This window comes from Crocuta crocuta, unplaced genomic scaffold (genome assembly GCF_008692635.1).
Source record: "Crocuta crocuta isolate KB4526 unplaced genomic scaffold, BGI_CrCroc_1.0 scaffold3, whole genome shotgun sequence".
In the NCBI taxonomy this organism is placed as follows: Eukaryota; Metazoa; Chordata; class Mammalia; order Carnivora; family Hyaenidae; genus Crocuta; species Crocuta crocuta.
The window spans coordinates 12,217,826-12,237,788 of NW_027529934.1; the positions used below are offsets into that span (position 1 = coordinate 12,217,826).

General features: G+C 37.2%; 1 protein-coding gene across 2 annotated transcripts in view; it reads left to right on the plus strand.

Annotated features, from left to right (window-relative positions):
• PLA2G4A (phospholipase A2 group IVA) overlaps positions 1–16,113 on the plus strand; it is a 164,460-nt gene extending 148,347 nt beyond the window's left edge. For both annotated transcript variants that reach the window (XM_077763286.1, XM_077763287.1), the window contains 3 exons: positions 4,377–4,572; positions 6,074–6,231; positions 15,520–16,113. In XM_077763286.1, coding sequence (XP_077619412.1) covers positions 4,377–4,572; positions 6,074–6,231; positions 15,520–15,651 — 486 coding nt within the window. In that variant the 3' untranslated portion in view covers positions 15,652–16,113. The remainder of the gene's footprint in view (positions 1–4,376; positions 4,573–6,073; positions 6,232–15,519) is intronic.
• Positions 16,114–19,963: the final 3,850 nt, after the last annotated feature.

Here is a 19,963-nt window from a genome sequence, read left to right on the forward strand (position 1 = left end):
GATGCCTATTGATGAGTAGATATACCCAACATTAATTTCTCTATGTATTTTTGTGAAGTTACAGTAACGTCTTGGTGAAGAACTAAAGAGAACTGTAAAGTCCGATGTAAATTCTCTACATTATTAAATATACAAAATTATTTTCACACCTGTTGCATTATAAAGCTCTTGGATCCTAATACCAGCATGCTTTTTATTGGATGTGATGATGACCATAACCACAAAATAGTGAATTCTAAACTGTGGATTCTTTCCATTGTATCTTTTTTTTCAAATTGTATAACGTTTGTTTATTTTTGAGAGAGAGAGACAGAATGTGAGCAGGGGAGGGGCAGAGAGACAGGGAGATAGAATCCAAAGCAGCCTCCAGACTCTAAGCTGTCAGCACAGAGCCTAACACAGGGCTCAAACTCAGGAATGGCGAGATCATAACCAGAGCCAAAGTCGGCCAGTTAACCAACTGAGCCACGCAGGCGCTCCTATCCATTGTATCTTATGTTACTTGCTTCATTTTTTTAAGATTCAATTTATGTTCATATTTATACTCCATACTTCTTTTAAAATTTTTATTTTAAATATTGAGAAACATCAGAGAAAGTATGTATCCTAGGTTTGTACAGAGAAAATGTTCATTTCCTCTAGACAAAAGCCAATTTATTAGATATAAATATATATTTAAACATTTAAAAATACATAAAAATATATATTTATCATATATAAAAATAAACAAAATGGCACTTACGTGTCATTCACATTATAGTTTGTATTTATTTATATTTTATTTAGACTGTTTTTCTTATCCTTCACAATGTTTTTGTACTCAAAAATGAGTACTTCTTTCTAAGTATTGCTTTGAAGGGTACCACACATTTTTATCTCCACAGAAAATCTTTGTAGGAGTATGTAAATTTGCCATGAATTAGTCTATGGAAATCAGAAGTATGAGGTGTCCAACAACCAAAATGGATACTTGTAGAAAACAGTTCAGGCAGATTGCCATAATTTGCGAAGCAGCAATGTTCTTGCTCATGGCATTCTTCTAAAATGCTCTTTTCAAATTCGTCTGCTCTACTCATAGGCTGTGTCATTGTTTCTCAGTCTTGACAGAGAAACGAGACATCAGGGAGGAGATACTTTTTCCATCCCGTAATCACCGTCTTTATAGTCATCGGTTTTTAACCTTTTCCACAGCAGGATCATATCAGGAAAGGGAAAGTTTCTATCGCTTCCTGATTCCAGCATAAAATATCCAACTAAAAATAGCTTGGTCTTTTACCTCACGCAGTTCCTTTTCCTCTTTCTCCACACATCCACACATCCACACATCGTTAGTCATCCTGAGTCATGTTTGTAAACACTAGAAAGCTCTTTTTTTGCCTTGTTCTCACGCAACTGATCCACAGTATGAACTTTTGGTTTTATTTTGGTGTTGAATAATCTTGAATGAATAATTGTGAAGGTGCCAGACAGAAACTAAACTGAATAATTCAGTGGAACAGGGAGGAAAAAGGGCCTAGTAATAAACGTTTCATCAAATTCCAAACCAGAATTTTTTATGTATATCTGTATATATATTTTCAGTAAAATATAATCATACTTTGCCTAGTAGTTTATGAAAAAACTGTTTTACTATACATTAAATCTTTGTTCCCCCCAATTTTTATTTCTTGTAAATAAAATGTAAATGGCATTGAGAGCTGATCAACTTAAAATTCACGACATTCCAGAAACATCAAGAATAGTGAAAGTTTAATGTATATTTTTCTGTAAATTTAAGGTGCTATTTTAAATATAAATACAAATATCAGGGTGCCTAGGTGGCTCAGTCAGTTATATGTCTGACTTCAACTCAGGTCATGATCTCACAGTTCATGAGTTCAAGCCCCACGTCAGGCTCTGTGCTGACAGCTCAGAGCCTGGAGCCTGCTTCAGACTCTGTGTCTCCCTCCCTCTCTGCCCTCCCCCACTCGTGCTCTCCCTCTCTATATAAAAAATAAACATTTAAAAAATTTTTAAATAATAATAAATAATTAAATATAAGTACAAATATAAATACTTAAACTATAAATTGGGGCGCCTGGGTGGCTCAGTCGGTTAAGCATCCGACTTTGGCTCAGGTCATGATCTCACGGTTCGTGGGTTCAAGCTCTGAGTCGGGTTCTGTGCTGCCAGAGCCTGGAGCCTGTTTCATATTCTGTGTGTCCCTCTCTCTCTGACCCTCCCCTGCTCATGCTGTCTCTCTCTCTCTCTCTCAAAAATAAATAAAACATTTTAAAAAATAAACTATAAATTATAGTGTTAAGTTTAAATTACTGAGTTTTTTAAATACATTATCTCATTTAATCATCACAGCAATCTTGAGGAAGATAAAAGTATTAACTTTACATACAGTGGTAGAAAATGAGTTGCTAAGAAATAAGAAACAGATGGACTAGAGGTAAAATGGGTTTGGGAGCCTACTATTTCAGGGATAATGAACAATCTGGTCCCTGTTTGGTTGGTTGGCTGGTTGGTTCTTATGATTCCCATTAGGGGAATATCACTACATACCTCACCCCATAAAATAATTTCTTCCCTGTTGACTTGTGGTGGTTAAGCAGTTTGTCTCAGACCACCCATGTAGCAAATCAAGGTGTCTCTGTTTGAGGTTGGCCTTTCAGGCTACACAGCCCATGCACGAAGCTATCCATCACATTCCCTGCCTCTATTATATCGCTCTATAATATTTATTATTCCTCTTTCCCATTGATTTATAATCTTCAGGGATGCAAAGACAGCCTTTGAGTTATGCCTAGAACAAAGCAGGTGTTCTATAATACTTATTGAATGAATTAATGTATACTCTGAGGAAATAGTCCACATAAACTGCAAATCTCATGGTGAATGCTTTCTTCATAGCATTTACTACAGTTTTAAACCTAGGGAGTTATTTGGTCACTATCTCTTACCCTCCAAGCTATGAATCCCATAATGACAAGAGTTTCACTCACTGTGATGTTCCCACCTCCTAGCATGGAGCTTTGATTTGCAACAAATGACTATCATTGAATCAATTGATGTGATTGATGATACAGAGTAGTTAAAATGACTTAAGATTATAATGATCATTTCCCTAATACCTCATCTCTATGGGAATTTCTCCAATACTCTACCTGTCTCTCTTTCTTTTTCCTCTTTTCTTTCCTCATTTTCCTCCTTGTACCTCTTTCCTCTCTTTATTGGCATTTATTTATCAAACTTCTGTATAGCAAATAGTAAGTGTCAGGCACTGTTCTAAAAACTGTATAGATATTATTTTATTTTAATGGCAATCATGAGATATGTATTATTATTATTATTATCCTCCTTATTTTATACTTGAAGATATTTCATGTGGAGACATTAAGAAACATTCCCATAGTCCCAGAGCTTGTGCTTTAATTCAGGCAGTCGGGCCCTAAGGTCTGTGCTTTTACCACTGAGAGTCGGCTTCTTATTTTTCCCACTCCCCCTGAAGCTGTATATAAATATAAATAAGTTCTATTTATGGCATCTCTCCATATTGATTTATGCTTTCTAGTTTAACACTGTGTGTGTGTGCATGCGCGCACGTGCGTGTATCTGTGCTAAAATCTCAGTGGCCAACAAAAAAGCATGTATTTATTGGGCACATTACACGTCAGCAGCTACAAATCAGCCATTGTGGCTGTGTCTAGGTGTCTTCTCATTCTGGTGGGAATGTATAATTCTCTTACCAGGAAGGGAGCTAATACGTGGAAACAATCACACAATCTGCCACAACCATTAACCAAATGCTTGATTTCCCTGTTTGGCCCACTCCTGGCCACTACACATTTAATAGCATTCTGAGGCCAGAAACTAAAATCTTTTTAAACAGAAGGTTTAAAAAAGCTGATTCAGAGTAACTCAGATATGTTTACATTCATAAAATTTATTAATTTTAATTGGTTGTGTTAAGAAGATACAGGTAAGAATTCCATAATAGACTGTTTCTCATTTAGCATCTTCAGATCTTCGACTCTAAAGGGTTAAAAACTGTTCACATGGCTTATAAATAACCAGAACCCTAATATTTTTTTTCCCATAGCAATTACGTCAATATAATTTCATTCAGTTCAGTACATCAAAAAATTTTCACATGCCTCCTATGGAGCTATCCTAAGCCAAGAATTAACATAATAGCAAGTTTGTTTGGGGGCACCTATGTATCTTTTTACATTAATGAGCTTCTTGAGAACAAGGTCATTATTCATCTTAGTTCAAGGGAGCTCTTTGCTAGAACACAGTCAACACCTTATGAATATTGAATGATGGCCAGACCACTGAATAAATGAAAACTGAAAATTCCCAAATATATCTTTACCTTTCCTCCATAGGAACTTCTACTTGCAGAAAAGTGGGCCAGAATGAACAAGCTCCCCTTTCCAAAGATTGATCCTAATGTGTTTGATCGAGAAGGACTGAAGGAATGCTATGTCTTTAAACCCAAGAATCCTGATGTCGAGAAAGATTGTCCAACTATCATCCACTTTGTTCTGGCCAACATCAACTTCAGGAATTACAAGGCACCAGGTATGTTGGGAATATATTATATCTGTAGAGTAGAAATCTGGGAAAGGAGAGAGACCGATATTAAATGGGTTCATAATGGCACTTGCTGTACCAACTGTTAACATTTTGAATTCTATCCTGAGACCCCAAGTACTTTGCCTCTTTCTCACTCCAAGAACCCTTGAGTTCTTCACAGTTCAGAAACTGATATGTTAACAACCAGCTCAGTAAAAATCTCTGGGGCTTTACTCCAAAACCTGGGCTTATATTTGTTCTGATTGGTTGGCACCCTTGTCACAGAGATAGTTAAATATTTTGAAAAATCACCCATGCAAGGGAGCCCTTGTTTCAGAACTCGTGCAAAAAGTCGGAGAACTTTAAGTGACCACAGGATTAATATAATACAACATAGCTAGTAATTTCAGGTTGCCACGTTATATTTTGTAGAAAGAGAGAATCAAGTTCAAGGCACAGTCGTCCTGTTTTACTACATCCAGAGTCTATAGACTCTTTCAATATCCCAGAAGATATTGATTAACAAAAGGGAGATCTAGAGATTGACAAGCAGGATGCTCAAGGCCTGAAAATCATATTTTCCTTGGACCAGAAAATGCAATTGTAAATGGAAAGATACAAATAATAGTCATGGAAGATTTGATGGGAGGATGGGGGATGGGAAAAAAAGTGATCTTCCAAATAGTAGAGGAAGACAAAGAACAGATCAGTAGGGAGGGAGGTTACTAGGAGTTATACTTCAAAACAAGAGAAGGAAGAATCTGCTGGCATTTTCTGTTATTGAGCAGTTGAGTTCTTGAAACCTAGAGAATTTTCTATCACTGTTAATTCTCAAGGAGAGGCTGTGTCTGTGTCGGGGATTCCTGTGGCATGAACACAGTTAGATAATGTTTTGGTTTGGATTCCCCCAGAAGCACATGCCGAGAAAGAATTCAAGTGCAGACGGTTTATCTGGGTGGACCAGGGAAACTTAGTAAGGAGGTGGGGAAGTGATTAAGGAATGTAGGCAAGCAATGTTGTGTTAGTAAGCCAGCTACCATGAGGAGAACTTGATCCTGTTGGAAAACTCTAGGAAATGGAAGAGAACCTATGCTCCAGAATCAACCTTCCTTTTCATGCAGTGATAGGCAAGGGACCTGGAGTATTTATATCCTAACTTCCTAGTGTCTTTGGTTGACTACTGCCTGAGGCAGAGTGTTATTTACCAGAATTTACATTCTGCTGTTAGAGGGCCAAGCAACCTTCCCCAGTTGCAGAATGGGGTAGAAACCCCTTAGGCACAGAGATGCAGGCACTGGCAAGTAGAAGTTGCCCAGGCAGAACGCAATAGAAATACCAACCCAGGGAATATGGCTGAGAGCAAAGCAGTGTGTACTGCAGATTACATGACCCTGGTGGGGGGGCCCCAGTGTTATGTTTATGGCTATTTACATGTTTTATTTCTTGGGTTTTAGAGATATTTTGAAGTTTTCAAAATTACACTATTTGAGACTCTTCTGGTATTTAGGTGTCCCAAGAGAAACTAAGGAAGAGAAAGAAATAGCTGATTTTGATATTTTTGATGACCCCGAATCACCATTTTCAACCTTCAACTTTCAATATCCAAATCAAGCATTCAAAAGGCTCCATGATCTCATGCACTTCAATACCCTGAACAACATTGAGGTAAGTATCTCCTGTGTTCATTGATGGTGTCACATACTTCCGTGTCACATGAACATAGCAATACCCTTTTAATTAATTAAAAATAAATATAGGGGCACCTGGGTGGCTCAGTTGGTTAAACGTCTGACTTCAGCTCAGGTCATGATCTCACGGTTCGGGGGTTTGAGCCCCACATCGGGCTCTGTACTGACAGCCAGCTCAGAGCCTGGAGCCTATTTCAGATTCTGTATCTCCCTCTCTCTGACCCTCCCCTGCTCATGCTGTCTGTCTGTCTGTCTGTCTGTCTGTCTCTCTCTCTTTCTCAGAAATAAATAAAACATTTAAAAAATTTAATAAAAATAAATAAATAAAAATAAAGTTTATGAATTATGCCACCCAAATTACACCATTCTATTTTTTGTAGGTTATTTTTTTTAATTTTTTTTTACAAATAGTTTATTGTCAAATTAGTTTCCACATAACACTCAGTGCTCATCCCCACAAGTGCCCTCCTCCATGCCCATCCCTCCTCCCCCCCACATCCATCAGTCCTCAGTTTTTGTCAGCATTCAAGAGTCTCTCATGGTTTGCCTCTCTCCCTTTCCCCCACCATTTCCGCCCTTCTTCTCCCCCTTGTTCCTCCATTAAGTTCCTCCTAATCCTCCTATACGTGCAAACATATGGTATTTGTCCTTCTCTGCCTGACTTATTTCACTCAGCATAACACCCTCAAGGTCCATCCATGTTGCTACACATGGCCAGATTTCATTGTTTCTCATTGCCGTGTAGTATTCCATGGTATAGATAAACCACATCTTCTTGATCCATTCGTCCGTTGATGGACACTTAGGCTCTTTCCATGTTTTAGCTATTGTGGAGAGTGCTGCTATGAACATTGGGGTACATGTGCCCCTATGCCTCAGCATTTCTGTATCCCTTGGGTAAATTCCTAGCAGTGCTATTGCTGGGTCATAGGGGAGTTCTATTGTTAGTTTCCTGAGGAACCTCCACACTGTTTTCCAGAGGGGCTGTACCAGTTTACATTCCCACCAACAGTGTAGGAGGGTGCCCGTTTCTCCACATCCTCGCCAGCACCTAGAGTTCTCTGATTTGCTCATTTTAGCCACTCTGACTGGCGTGAGGTATTTTTTATAGGTTATTTTGTTACTCTCCAGAAGAACCCTATGACATTCACAAATAAGAAAAGATTGCTTTGGGCAGAGCCCACATTCCATACTATTATTTGTTTGAAGGATTGCTTAATACTCAGCTGCTTTCCCAGAGTATCTAATGTATTCATCATATGATAAAATAAATTATAAGTAGGAAAAAATGTTATGAAAAGGAAATATGAGAGTAGGAAAATGAATGTAATAGAAGTGTAGTTAATCCACTAAAATATCATGAGCTTTCATAGATACACACATGCTTTTAAATGTCTTTATTTTTGTATATCTTGGGACTGTTGCCATAAGTCACGGCCTTCTCATTTTGAGCCCATGAGATATCAAGTACGCTTTGCATCAGGAGCTTCAGAACAAGTCATTCTATTCAGTATTAGTCACTCCTATCCCCAATATATCTGCTGCTAAGATTCTGTGTCTGTGTGACATTCTGTAATCTCTAATTCACCATTTAGGAACGTGGTTGTGTAACTGAAATCATGTTGGTTTGTAGTTCCAAACCATAGTGTCTGCTAAATTATTATCAGTTGTAAAAGCCCAAGTTGAGCGGCCTAATTGGATTTTGCACATTAAAAAGAAGAAGACTAGAGAAAAAGAACTTAAATGGAGAGGGAAAGGTATCATATCTGATTTACCAGTCTTTTTCAGATACTGTACGAATGGCACCAAAGAAAGTATGTAGATGAGTGTTCTGTGTATACGGGATTTAGGTAGATTGTGTGAGCTAAGAGATTTCTGGCACATCTAGTTCACTTGTGGGTTTAGTTGGCCTGAGACTAGTAGTGATCAATTGTTTGCAGTTCTAACAGTTATACCATAATATGTTTGTTAACTAGTGTCTTTAATTTTTTAAACATGAAATTTTTCCCTAATAAGCCTCAGTTCCTAAAACTCTAAAATGACTTCTTGTCAGCCTTTGCTTATGAAAAATATGTGATAACTCATGTCAAACATGCTTAGTAAAGCTTATAGCATGTATCATTTTCTAAATACATTTATTCTTTTTCTTTTTTATCTTACAATCAGTGGACATATGAAATCCATAGTCTACATTGTTTCTGTGGTGATTGTAAAAATTTAAAGAATATTAAGAGAAAATCTGTATTTTAATTTATAACTTACAGGTAATGAACAGACACTCTCAAAATAGAGTTGTGTTTTATAAAACCCCATGCTATCAGAAAAGAACTGAGGGGTAATATCATAGTAATCCTATTTCTAGTATGAAACCAACAAACTCAAAATAAAATGAGTTGGACTTGGAAAAATAAAAGGATACTCACACATACATATGCATATTTACATACCTGTAATATTCTAGATGTGTGTGAGTGAATAGTTAGATAAAGATATATATTTTAAACAACTACTTTTCTCTCATTGCTTTCAGATCTGGTTTATATAAAGCCTGCTAAGCTATTTGCTATAAAGAATGATACAGTTCTATTTATACATTCTTGAAAGTAGTTTGTTTGACACATAGATGAAAAAGTAAAAGCCTAAGCAAAAATGAACTGAATTGCAAAATAACTTTCTGGACATACAGCTCATCAAACATTAATTAATAAAATAAGTTTTAATTGCTTCTAAGAAGTTTTCTGACATAGAATGCAGAAGTAAGGTCATGGGCTTTATACCTTATTTAGATCTCAAATGGGCCACTTCTGTGACTTTGAATAAGCTACTTAAACTTTTGGGGCCTCAGTTTCCTCATCTCTAAAACAGATGTAACAGCACCTATCATAATAGCAATAGTGAATCATCAGGTGATGTATGAACAGTAAACTGCAAACAGAAGCTGCTCAGTAAGTGGGAACCTAAACCTATATGTGTTTATATCCTATACCATGAGAGATACACCCCAAGACCTTCGCAAATGCCCAGAATTAATAACATAGACAAGTCTATACAGGTAATAGCAGCCTAGGCAGTAAATTTTTAGGATGGGGGGTATGAATGAATGTGAGCTTCCTCTTAAATTTTATGACCACTGAGACTGGTATTCAAGTGATTCGTGTGTGTGTGTGTGTGTGTGTGTGTGTGTGTGTGTGTGTGTGTGTGAATGCATGCATGTTTGTACATTTCATACCCAGGTAGGAATTCCAGTGTTCACTGACATTTTATCTCTTTCTTGAGTACTCTCCCAACCTCTGACTTTTTTTTTTTAATGTTTATTTATTTTTGGAGAGAGAGAGACAGAACGTGAACAGGGGAAGGGACAGAGAGAGAGGGAGACACAGAATCTGAAGCAGGCTCCAGGCTCTAAGTTGTCAACAAAGAGCCTGATGCAGGGCTTGAGTCCATGAACCATGAGATCATGACCTGAGCCAAAGTTGGACTGGGCCACCCAGGTGCCCCATCAACCCCTCACTTTTAACCAAGGAAACAAATTTTATTAGAATCAAAGCTTCCTGATTAGTGATGATAAAACAGAACTAGAGAGGCAGGATACTAGAGAGTTGATTAGGCTCAATCATTAGCGAAATCATTCATTCCCATGGCACTTGAATAGAGTAGCTTACTAATTCATACTTCCACAACACAGCACATATTTACTTCCCTAGGACTGTCAGAGTTGCTTGCCAGTTGTGGTCCCTGGGAACATAAACTCTTTTAATGCGGGCTTCTGACTGCCAACTCTGTAGAAGATGGTTTTCAAGTTTGTGGCCATGACCGCTGTTGGCTTAAGGCAAATTTTCATCTTCGATTAACATTCTGGCTTAACTTTTTACTCTGAAAAGGCCATCCTGTGTCTGACAGCTGTATGCTTCTGTTGGTTTATTTTTTCCAGAGATCCTAGCTGGCCTGCTTTGTTGAAGCTAAATTCTAGCTCATCTTTAGTGAACTTTTGCTCTGTTTCTGCTCACATCGTGACAGCAGCCTGGGTTTCTCATTAGCATCAGGTTTCTGCACTTACTCAATCCTCCCAAATTCTTTCTCACTGAACATTGCCTCAGTGCTTTTACAATGGTGGATTTCATTGGGTGGGGGCATGGGGCAGGGGGGTGCTGTGTGTTGTTGTTGTTGTTGTTTTTTAGGAAACCTAACATAGAATGACTTATACCAATAGACATGTGGTATGGAAATGTAGAGCCTTTGGAGTCAGACCAAATTGGGTGTTCAAATCCTTGCTTGCTGCCTTTTGGCTGGGTGACCTTGGACATGTTGGTTAACTTTTCCAAATTTTGCCTCCCTTATTTATAAGGAGAAACAACGATACACATCCTACAGGACCAGGGGAAGATTAAGTAAAATAATGTAATGTAAGGGCTTGGCATGTAGAGACCCTATAAATTGAAGTAACTAATATGATAATGATAATGATTATTATCAGTGTTCATATTGTCTTCTGCTTTTACTTATAGAATTAAACCCTTTGAAAATAATAACTTGCCTTATTTACCTTGTGTCCTCCAGAGATAGGGATCACAATGCCATGCACCTAAAATAAATACGCGATAAAATTTTTGTGAATGATTTTTAAAACATTGTTGAGTTACTGGCTGAAATTGTCGAAGAGTTTGATGTGATAGGAGGAGGGAATAGCAAATGGTGGGGTCCGGGTCTGTTGGTTGGTTTCTGACTACACAGAAACTCTACACCTTATATGCCTGGGCATGGAGCATGCTGGACTCATGACCCCCGATTTGATCTGGAGGGAATATGGCCTCTGAGATCTCCTTTCCAGGCCCTTGTTGACTTCGTGATCACAGGGAAATGCACTGCTATACAACCTCCATTCAGTTTATTAATTTGGTAAGCATATTCTAAGGTTCTGTGTCCATTTATTCAACATGTGCCAATGATGCATAACAATGAGCTTTAAAATTCTTCTCAAACAGTTCTTGAGAGCGTTAAATACTAGATGTTAATTAAAATAAGGAAAAGCATGTATCCAGTGGTACTGGTACTTAATTCTTCATCACCATCATCATCATAAGAGCACTTTGGTACAAGTTAAAGTCTTAGAAATGTATTATATATGATGGCCTAATATGCTAGGCCCCAAATCATCTACCTTAAATGCTGCCTATAATCCCTTTCCATCTTATTTATTCATTAACTCAACACAGATTTGTTGCTTATCTATTGTGCCAGGCACTGTTTTCGTAAGTAAGGATATGACAGTGTACCAAATAAAAAGAACAAAAAAAATCTTGAGTGTTTAAGATAAGCTAGATATTTTCCCCTCATATAGTTAACACTCAAAACTAGCCTATGAGGTAGGTATCTTTATTTATATGTGAAGAAACTGAGTCAAGGATAACACAGGAAGATTGCTGGACGTCACACAGTCATGTGAGGAGCCAAGATGGGGGTCACAGGGGTTTTTTTCTCACTCTTTCTTCACTTTTGAACCATCTTTTTCTCAAGTAGCCTTATTTCCTGTTTCCCAAACAGTCTCCTCTCCTGCCAGCCCAATTCCCAGATGTTTCCTACGCATGCCATGATCTGCTGTCTTCAGCCTGTTTTACAAGATCATCTAGAATTCTACTGAGAATGCCCAGTCTGTCCACCACACTTACAGAATCTGCCTGTCCTTCTATTCATCTCATTATCTCCCTGAGTAGAACTTTGTTTTGCCCAACCTTCCATGCATTCATTACTTTGACAAATATTTCTGATTCCCCTTCTGTGTTCTAAGTGTTGGGATCAAAAATAACAAGACTAATAAGGTGGCTGCTTCTATGACACTTCGGTTTATTTTCAAAAGGCAGATGTTTGCTGACAAATTCATAATAATTTACACCAGAATATCTTCTTGTATTCTTCTATGTTTGTAATTTTTATTTCTCTTTCAAAATATACAGTAACTTTCCTCTTGAGGATCATTTTTCATTTTCTATTGTGGGAATTCAGTATTTGCTTGTGGATTGCTTCCAATCTCATGCCTCTAGGGGCGATCACTTTTGATGTTTCCTTTTCTTATTCCCAGCCTTTATTGCCATAGATTTAGAGTCTGGATCGACATAAGGAGGCCATTGAATGGCACAAGTGAATGACATAGGTCAGTCATACTTAGGGATGGACGGGGAATAGAGAGGTTGGAGAGATGAGGACTGTTGTAGGATAAGACGGAAGGGAAGGATTTGGAATCTCAGTGAATTTCAGAGGGGAATGAAAGAGGAAATTAGATATAAACACTGTTGAAGATGACCCCTAATATCATTAAAAAATAGGAAGTTTCAAAGATGGCATATTGCCTCTTTGGATACATGCGATCATGCTGGAAAGTTTGGATTTAGCAACCGATGTAATATTGAGTCTACCCACTTCTGTTTATATCACAGAATTATAAATCACAACAAATGGCTATTTTCTGCAGCAATCTGAAAAATCTGGCCAATGGCTTCATAGTATTAATATGCCACCTAGTGGTTCAACTTGCACAATTCTAACTGTATGTGATTGGGGGTTTTCAGAGTTAATAAATGGAAATATTCGTTTTCCTTTATAAAACGGAAATGCCTGCTTACTAGAAACGCCTGCCAAGGTCCACTTATGGTAAATCCGCTAGTCATGATACTGATATTGCTTATTTTTGTGTGTTTACCAATTCATTATAAAGGAACTGACAGCAGTCATTATTAGTATAATTTCCCTGTGGTTTGTTATATTTTAAAGCTTTGTAGGTATTTGGAAAATAAATAGTTGATTTTTATTTGAGTTGAGTATTTCTCCGCAGTGAGGGTTCATATGTCTTGTGCTGGTTATGGTGAAGGAGAAACCAACTGAAAATTTGCTGACATAATGTCTAGAAAGGCAGAGAGATTATTAAAAGAAGACGTAGTAGGACACACTTGATAGAATTGGTTTGCTGACTATTACTATATAATAAGCCCACAACTGGATATACATTGTGTGTTTATTTGTAGTAAGCTTCATAGCCTCACATCCAAATTAAAGCTCCTAAATTTTTGCACATATGGTCAGTTTAAAAATAACAATAATAAATAGATGCTACTTATGAGATGTTTCCTATGTGCCAGGTATTGTGCAAAACACTTTAAATAAATGATCTCCAATCCCTACAAAAGCCAAGATTAGTATTATTATTCCCACTTTAAAGCAGAGGAAACAGGAGTACCTGGGTGGCTCAGTCGGTTAGGCATCTGACTTCGGCTCAGGCTGTGATCTGTCAGCTCTTGAGTTTAAGCCACTCATCAGACTCTGCTGTGAGCACAGAGCCCACTTCAGATCTTCTGTCTCCCTCTCTCTCTGCCCCTATCCTGCTTGATTTCCCCTTCTCTCTCTCTCTCTCAAGAATAAATAAACATTTTTTAAAAGAAAGAGAGAGAGAGAAAGAAGAAAGAAAGAAAGAAAGAAAGAAAGAAAGAAAGAAAGAAAGAAAGAAAGAAAGAAAGAAAGAAAAGAAAAAAGAAAGAAAAGAAAGAAGAAACAGGTTCAAGGATTTAAGCTAATTCCCCTTGATCTCACATAGCCAAGAAGTAATTTAGCCTGGAGGTCCTTGGTCAAGGTCTCTTTCACAGTCTCTGAAGCCTCTTACTGTCACCAAAGAATTAATTATGTTCCCTTTACTCATGGGGAAAATGGGGTCAGCAAATACCTGCTTTACTTAAGAAATTCAGTAACATTTGAGCCCATAAGATAATTAAATATACACACATGACACTATGTTTTATTATATATATTCTCTGTATATACTTTAAAAATCATAAAGCAAATAAAATTGTCCCATTTCTGTGACAAATCCCTCTTTCCAGAATACAACTGTTTGTTGTTTAAAGTTATCATTGGAAAATTAGAGGGATCTACCCATCAGGCCCAACATGAAGTCACAGAATATTAGTTGCATGTTAGCACCACTCAGGTCACGTATCTCTCTCCTCCAGGCATTGACCCTGGCTTGCTCAGTGACACTGGCTGTGGACATGGGTTTGCCGTGTATTCCCACTTACGGGAGAGGGCTCGAACGCAGGCAGATAATACCTCACTGCTGTTTAACAATCCCTGGGGTAGAGAATCAAGGGGATTGTAAAATAATCTCTGTGATTTTCTTCTGTGCCCTCAAACTTTTATCTCATTGGTTAAGATGAAATCCTACAGTTCTGTCCTAGGGAGTAGAGCCTTCTTGATTTTGACAGGGTTGCAAAACAGCAGCAGAACCAAGATTCAAATCCAGGCCCCTCTGCCAAAGCCCATTCCCACTCTCTGCAACAGCTGCTAAAACCAAATTCCAAGTCTTGTCTTCTTTCCAGAAGTTCTCAGGTAGGTTAACTTCACACTAGAAGAGAGTATGGTAATTGCAATAGCAATTCTCAGACGTTATAGTCACCCTTAATTTGAGTAAATGTGAAGATTATTCTGAATAAAAAGTAGTCATCATTAATAAAATCACTAAGTATGGCATTTTCTAGGTAGCGGACATCTATGTTTCATAACTGTACTTAGGGGCACCTGGGTGGCTCAGTTGGTTAAGCATCCGACTTCAGCTCAGGTCATGATCTCACAGTCCATGAGTTCGAGCCCAGCGTCGGCCTCTGTGCGGACAGCTCAGAGCCTGGAGCCTGCTTCAGATTCTCTGTCTCCCTCTCTCTCTGCCTGTCCCCCACTCACTCTCTGTCTCTCAAAATAAAATAAAGACATAAAAAAATTTTTTTTTAAATATAACTGTACTTAGCTGAAAAATCAGGACTTCAGCAATGCCTCTTTCCTCTGTAGACTTAAAGAAAGTCTTCTTCTTCCTTGTGGTCCCTCATTTCTGCTTGTCCACTAACTGCAAAGAACATAAATTCTAGATTCAGCAATTACTTGTTTTTTCCCTCTTATCACCTTTCCACTGAAAACCAGAATAAAAACAAATTTTTTTAACCTGTAAGCAGGTTAAAAATACTTTATTCCCAATTTTATCAGCACAAAATCTGGAACATTCCCAGAATACTTCTTTCTCTGGTTGGGGAAGGAAGACTATCTGGATATGAGCTTAACAAAATATAAATGGTGGGATGTTAGGTCTAACTATACACATGTATGACTCAGAGATTTCTCTATTTCAAAAAGAAAACTATAGTAAAAAGATCAATTAGATACTTGTTTTGACCAAACAAATGCTTACAGAGGTTTAGAGCAATACTAATTATACATCTTTTGCCTCTCTTTGCAGGTGATCAAGAACGCCATAGTTGAAAGCATTGAATACAGAAGACAAAATCCTTCTCGTTGCTCTGTTTCTCTTAGTAATGTTGAAGCAAGACGATTCTTCAACAAGGAGTTTCTAAGCAAACCCGCAGCATAGTTTGTGTCATGGAAGGGGTAGCAACTTATGATGCTAAGACAGTTTGAAATTCCATTACAACTGGATTTTAAAACACAGTACAGATATTAGTGCTGATCACAAGAGACTGGCTAATACTCAAAGTTGAAGTAATTTAGCCACATGAGAATAATACCATTATAAGTTTGTTAGTTTGGCAGATGATGTGATCATGTAAAAATATGCTCAGCTACATTCTCTGTCAGTATGGATTTCCTGATGCAAATGTAGGGACATATACTGTAATTTAGACATTCCTCACCAACTGTCTTATGTGTCCTCTTTTTAAAAAATTATTTTCTTTTTAGAATGTTTAACGGTTCAGTCTCAAGAAGTAAGACTTTGCATCATGTGTAAATGTTATTCACTGACAAGATTTATTCATACCATGAGACAACACTATTTTTTATTTATATTATGCATTTATACATATATGAAATAAATACATCAATATGCAATTAGCATAACAGATTTTTTGTTTATTTTTAATGGGGTATTGCACTGTAAACTATGAAACATTCTCAGATTCAAAGGTTTCAAACACAAAAGTTGTTAATCCTGTTTGGTAATGTGAAACGTATCATTGTAAATCATGGTTATTTTTCTTAAAGGAGAAAGCATGTGTAATTTGTTGAACAAATGGTGCCTATGTATTCAGTAAGTAGGACAAAAAATGTAACTTCTTCGTAGTTTAACGTTTTAGTTTGCTGAGATTATCTTGGACTGTTTGCCCACCAGAGAACAGGTGACCTCAGAGAAAAATCCAGAAGAGTAGCACGGGCTGTATCTGTAAGACTTGGCTTAGGGACAGTCTGTATGCCATGACTCTGGTTTTGGTTCTCATTGAACTGTTCAGGGTTGGTGTAAACCTAAGGAGAAACTAACATAGTAAGGAGACTCATCTGTCTTGTTCATTGTCAGTCATCTCCACTGGAATTTAAGGTCCTTGAGGGCAGAGACTTTTGTCACTTTTGTCCACTGCTGTGTCTGCAGATCCTGCAGCATGCCTGATGGTGTGTACTGGGCACTAATTTGTTCTAGTACTGTATTGCATGGCAGTAGTGAGAACAGGCACACTTGTCTTGTTCCCGATCTTAGAGGAAAAGCTTTCAGCCTTTAACCACTGAGTATGTTAGCTGTGAGTTTGTCATATATTGCCTTTACTATGCTAACATATGTTCCTTCTATGCCTAATTTGCTAAGAATTTTTAACAGGAATGAATGTTCAGTTTGTCAAATGCTTCTTCTGTGTCTATAGAGATGATCATATGATTCTTTTCTTGCATTCTATTAATGTGATGTGTCACATTGGTTGATTTGCATATAGTCAACCATCTTTGCATCCCAGGGATAAATCCCACTTGATCATGGTGAATGATCCTTTGCATGTGATGTTAAGTTCAGTTTGCTAGGATTTTATTGAGAACTTTTGTATTTATATTCAGCAGGATTTTTTTTTTTTTATCAGCCTATAGTTTTCTTTTCTACTAGTGTTTTTTTTTTCTGGTTTGGTATCAAGATAGTGCTGGCCCCATAAAAAGAGTTTGGGAGTGTTCCCTCCTCTTTGGTTTTTTTGTAAGAGTTTGAGAAGGATTGGTGTTAATCCTTCTTTGATGTTTGGTAAAATTCACCAGTGACGTCATCTGCTCCTAGGCTTTTCTTCTTTGGGAGATTTTGGATTACTGATTCCATCTCCTTGTTAGTAATTGGTCTATTCAGATTTTCTATTCCTGATTCAGTCTTAGTAAGTTGTATGTTTCTAAGAATTTTTCCACTTTTTCTAGGGTGTCCAGCTTGTTGGCATATAGTTGTTCATAGTAGCCTCTTATGATCTTTTGAATTTCTGTGTTATCATTTGTAATGTCTCCTTTTTCATTTATAATTTTGGTGATTTGGGTCCTTTTTTCCTTGGTTAGTCTAGCTAAAAGTTTTGACAATTTTGTTTATCTTCAAAGAACCAACTTAATCTTTTCAATTGTTTTCTGTTTTGTATTTATTTATGTCTGTTCTAATTTTTATTATTTCCTTTCTTCTACTAACTTTGGGTTCAGTTTGCTGTTCTTTTTCTAGTTCCTTAAGGAGTAGAGTTAGGTTGTTTATTTGAGATCTTTTATTTCTTACTGTGTTTATTGCTATAAACTTCCCTCTTAGAACTGCTTTTGCTGCATCTCAAAAATTCTGGTATGTTGTTTCCATTTTTATTTGTCTCAATCATTTCCCCCCTCACCTCCTTTTAATTACATCTTGGATCCATTGGTTTTCAGTCGAATGTTTAATTTCCATGTGTTCATGCATTTCTAGTTTTCTTCTAGTTGTTGATTTCTAGTTTCATGCTATTGTAGTTAGAGAAGATACTTGGGATGATTTCAGTCTTCTTGAATTTGCAAAGACTTGTTTTATGGCCTAACATATGGTCTATCCTATAAAATGTTCCATGTGCACTTGAGAAGATTGTATATTTTGCTGTCATTGGATAGAACGTCCTGTATATGTCTGTTAGGTCCATTTGGTCCATATTGTTATTCACATCTGCTGTTTCCTTATCAATTCTCTGTCTGGGTGATCTATCCATTATTGAGAGTAGGGTATTAAAATCTCCAACTATATTGTATTACTGTTTATTTCTTCTTTTAACTCTGTTAGTTTTTGCTTTATATATTTAAGTGCTCCAAAGTTGGTTGCATAAATGTTCACAGTTGTTATGTCTTTTTGATATAGTGACCCTTATATCATTATATAATCATCTTGTCCCTTCTTACCTTTTTAGTTTAAAGTTGTTGTTACCATTTGCTTGAGGTTTCTTTTTCCATCTGTTTACTCTCAGTCTGTCTTGATCTTTAAGGCTAATGTGAGTTTCTTATAGTCAGCATATTATTGGATTTTTAAAAATTCATTCAACCACTCTGATTTTTTATTGGAGAATTTAATCAGTTTATGTTTAAAGTTACTATTGATAGTTAAGGACTTACTATTGCCATTTTAGTAATTATTTTCTGGTTGTTTTATAGATCCATTGCTCCTTGTTTCTTGTCCTGCCACCTTTTTTTGTGTGTGTTTTGATGTCTTTGGTATTGGTGTACTTGTTTTTTGTGGTTCTGTATGTGTGCAGTTACTATAGGATTCTCCTTTGTGGTTATCATGAGACTTCTATAAAATATTGTAAACTGATAACACCCTAATTTAAACTGATACAACTTCACTTCAAAATTCACAAACTTTACACTTTCACTTATCCTCTCCTCACATTTTAGGTTATTTTTGTTACAATTCACATGTTTTTTTATATTATGTTGTAGTAATGGTTAATTTTACTACTATTATTTTTTTAACTTACAAACAACTAAAGTCTTAAGTGAATTATGCCCCACTATTACCATTTTGTACCATCTAACTATGACTATATATTTACCATTTCCAGTGAGATTTATACTTTTTTAAAAAATGTTTTTATGATGTTAATTAGCATCCTTTTCCTTCTACCCTAACAACTCCCTTCAGCACTTCTTGTAAGGCAGGTACGGTGGTAATAAACTCCTTCAGCTTTTGTTTGGGAAAGTCTGTATCCCTCTTTTGTTTCTGAAGGACAGCTTCACTGGGTATAGAACTCTTGGTTGACAGTTATTCTCTTTTAATATTTGAATATGTCATTCTATTCTTTCTTGGCCCCTCAGATTCCCCTGTAATCCCTGTGGTGTGACATCAGCGTAGGGACTTCTGCAAAGCAACTCACACTTCTAGGGGTTGGTGGGGAGGGGGAGGAGAACTGTGGCTGGTTGTCTCCCTAGGTTTTCTTCTCCCACTGAAGGAACCAGAGAGGTTCAGGAAAGAACTCTCTGCATAGACTGCACTGGTCTGTGGGAGAGGCAATTCAGTCAATGTGTAGCTGCCTCCCTAACCCTTCTAATGCAATCTGTCTTGGTCTCTGTGATGCAGGGGGAGGGGTGGTACTTTAGCTCTACTCCTATGTTCTAGGATTCTCAGTGGTGTCTTGTTCTTGAATAATTGTTAGTTGTCCTTCTTGTGAGGGAAAGAAAAGTCAGGAGCATCCTGTGTTGTCGTCTTGGTGACATCACTCAATTTTGGCCTTTAAGTCCCATTACTTACAAAAAGGAACCTAGGCTTTTTAGAGAAGTGGCAGATTTCAGGGCTGGGACAAGTAAAGCATAAAATAATCTTAGGCCATTTTATTTTGCCAGAAAGCAAGGAAGTGCTCTAGGAATAAATAGTAGGGACATGTCAAAAAGTCACAGAATCCAGCTTGAAGGGATACCCACTAGTTCTCTTTGGGAAAATT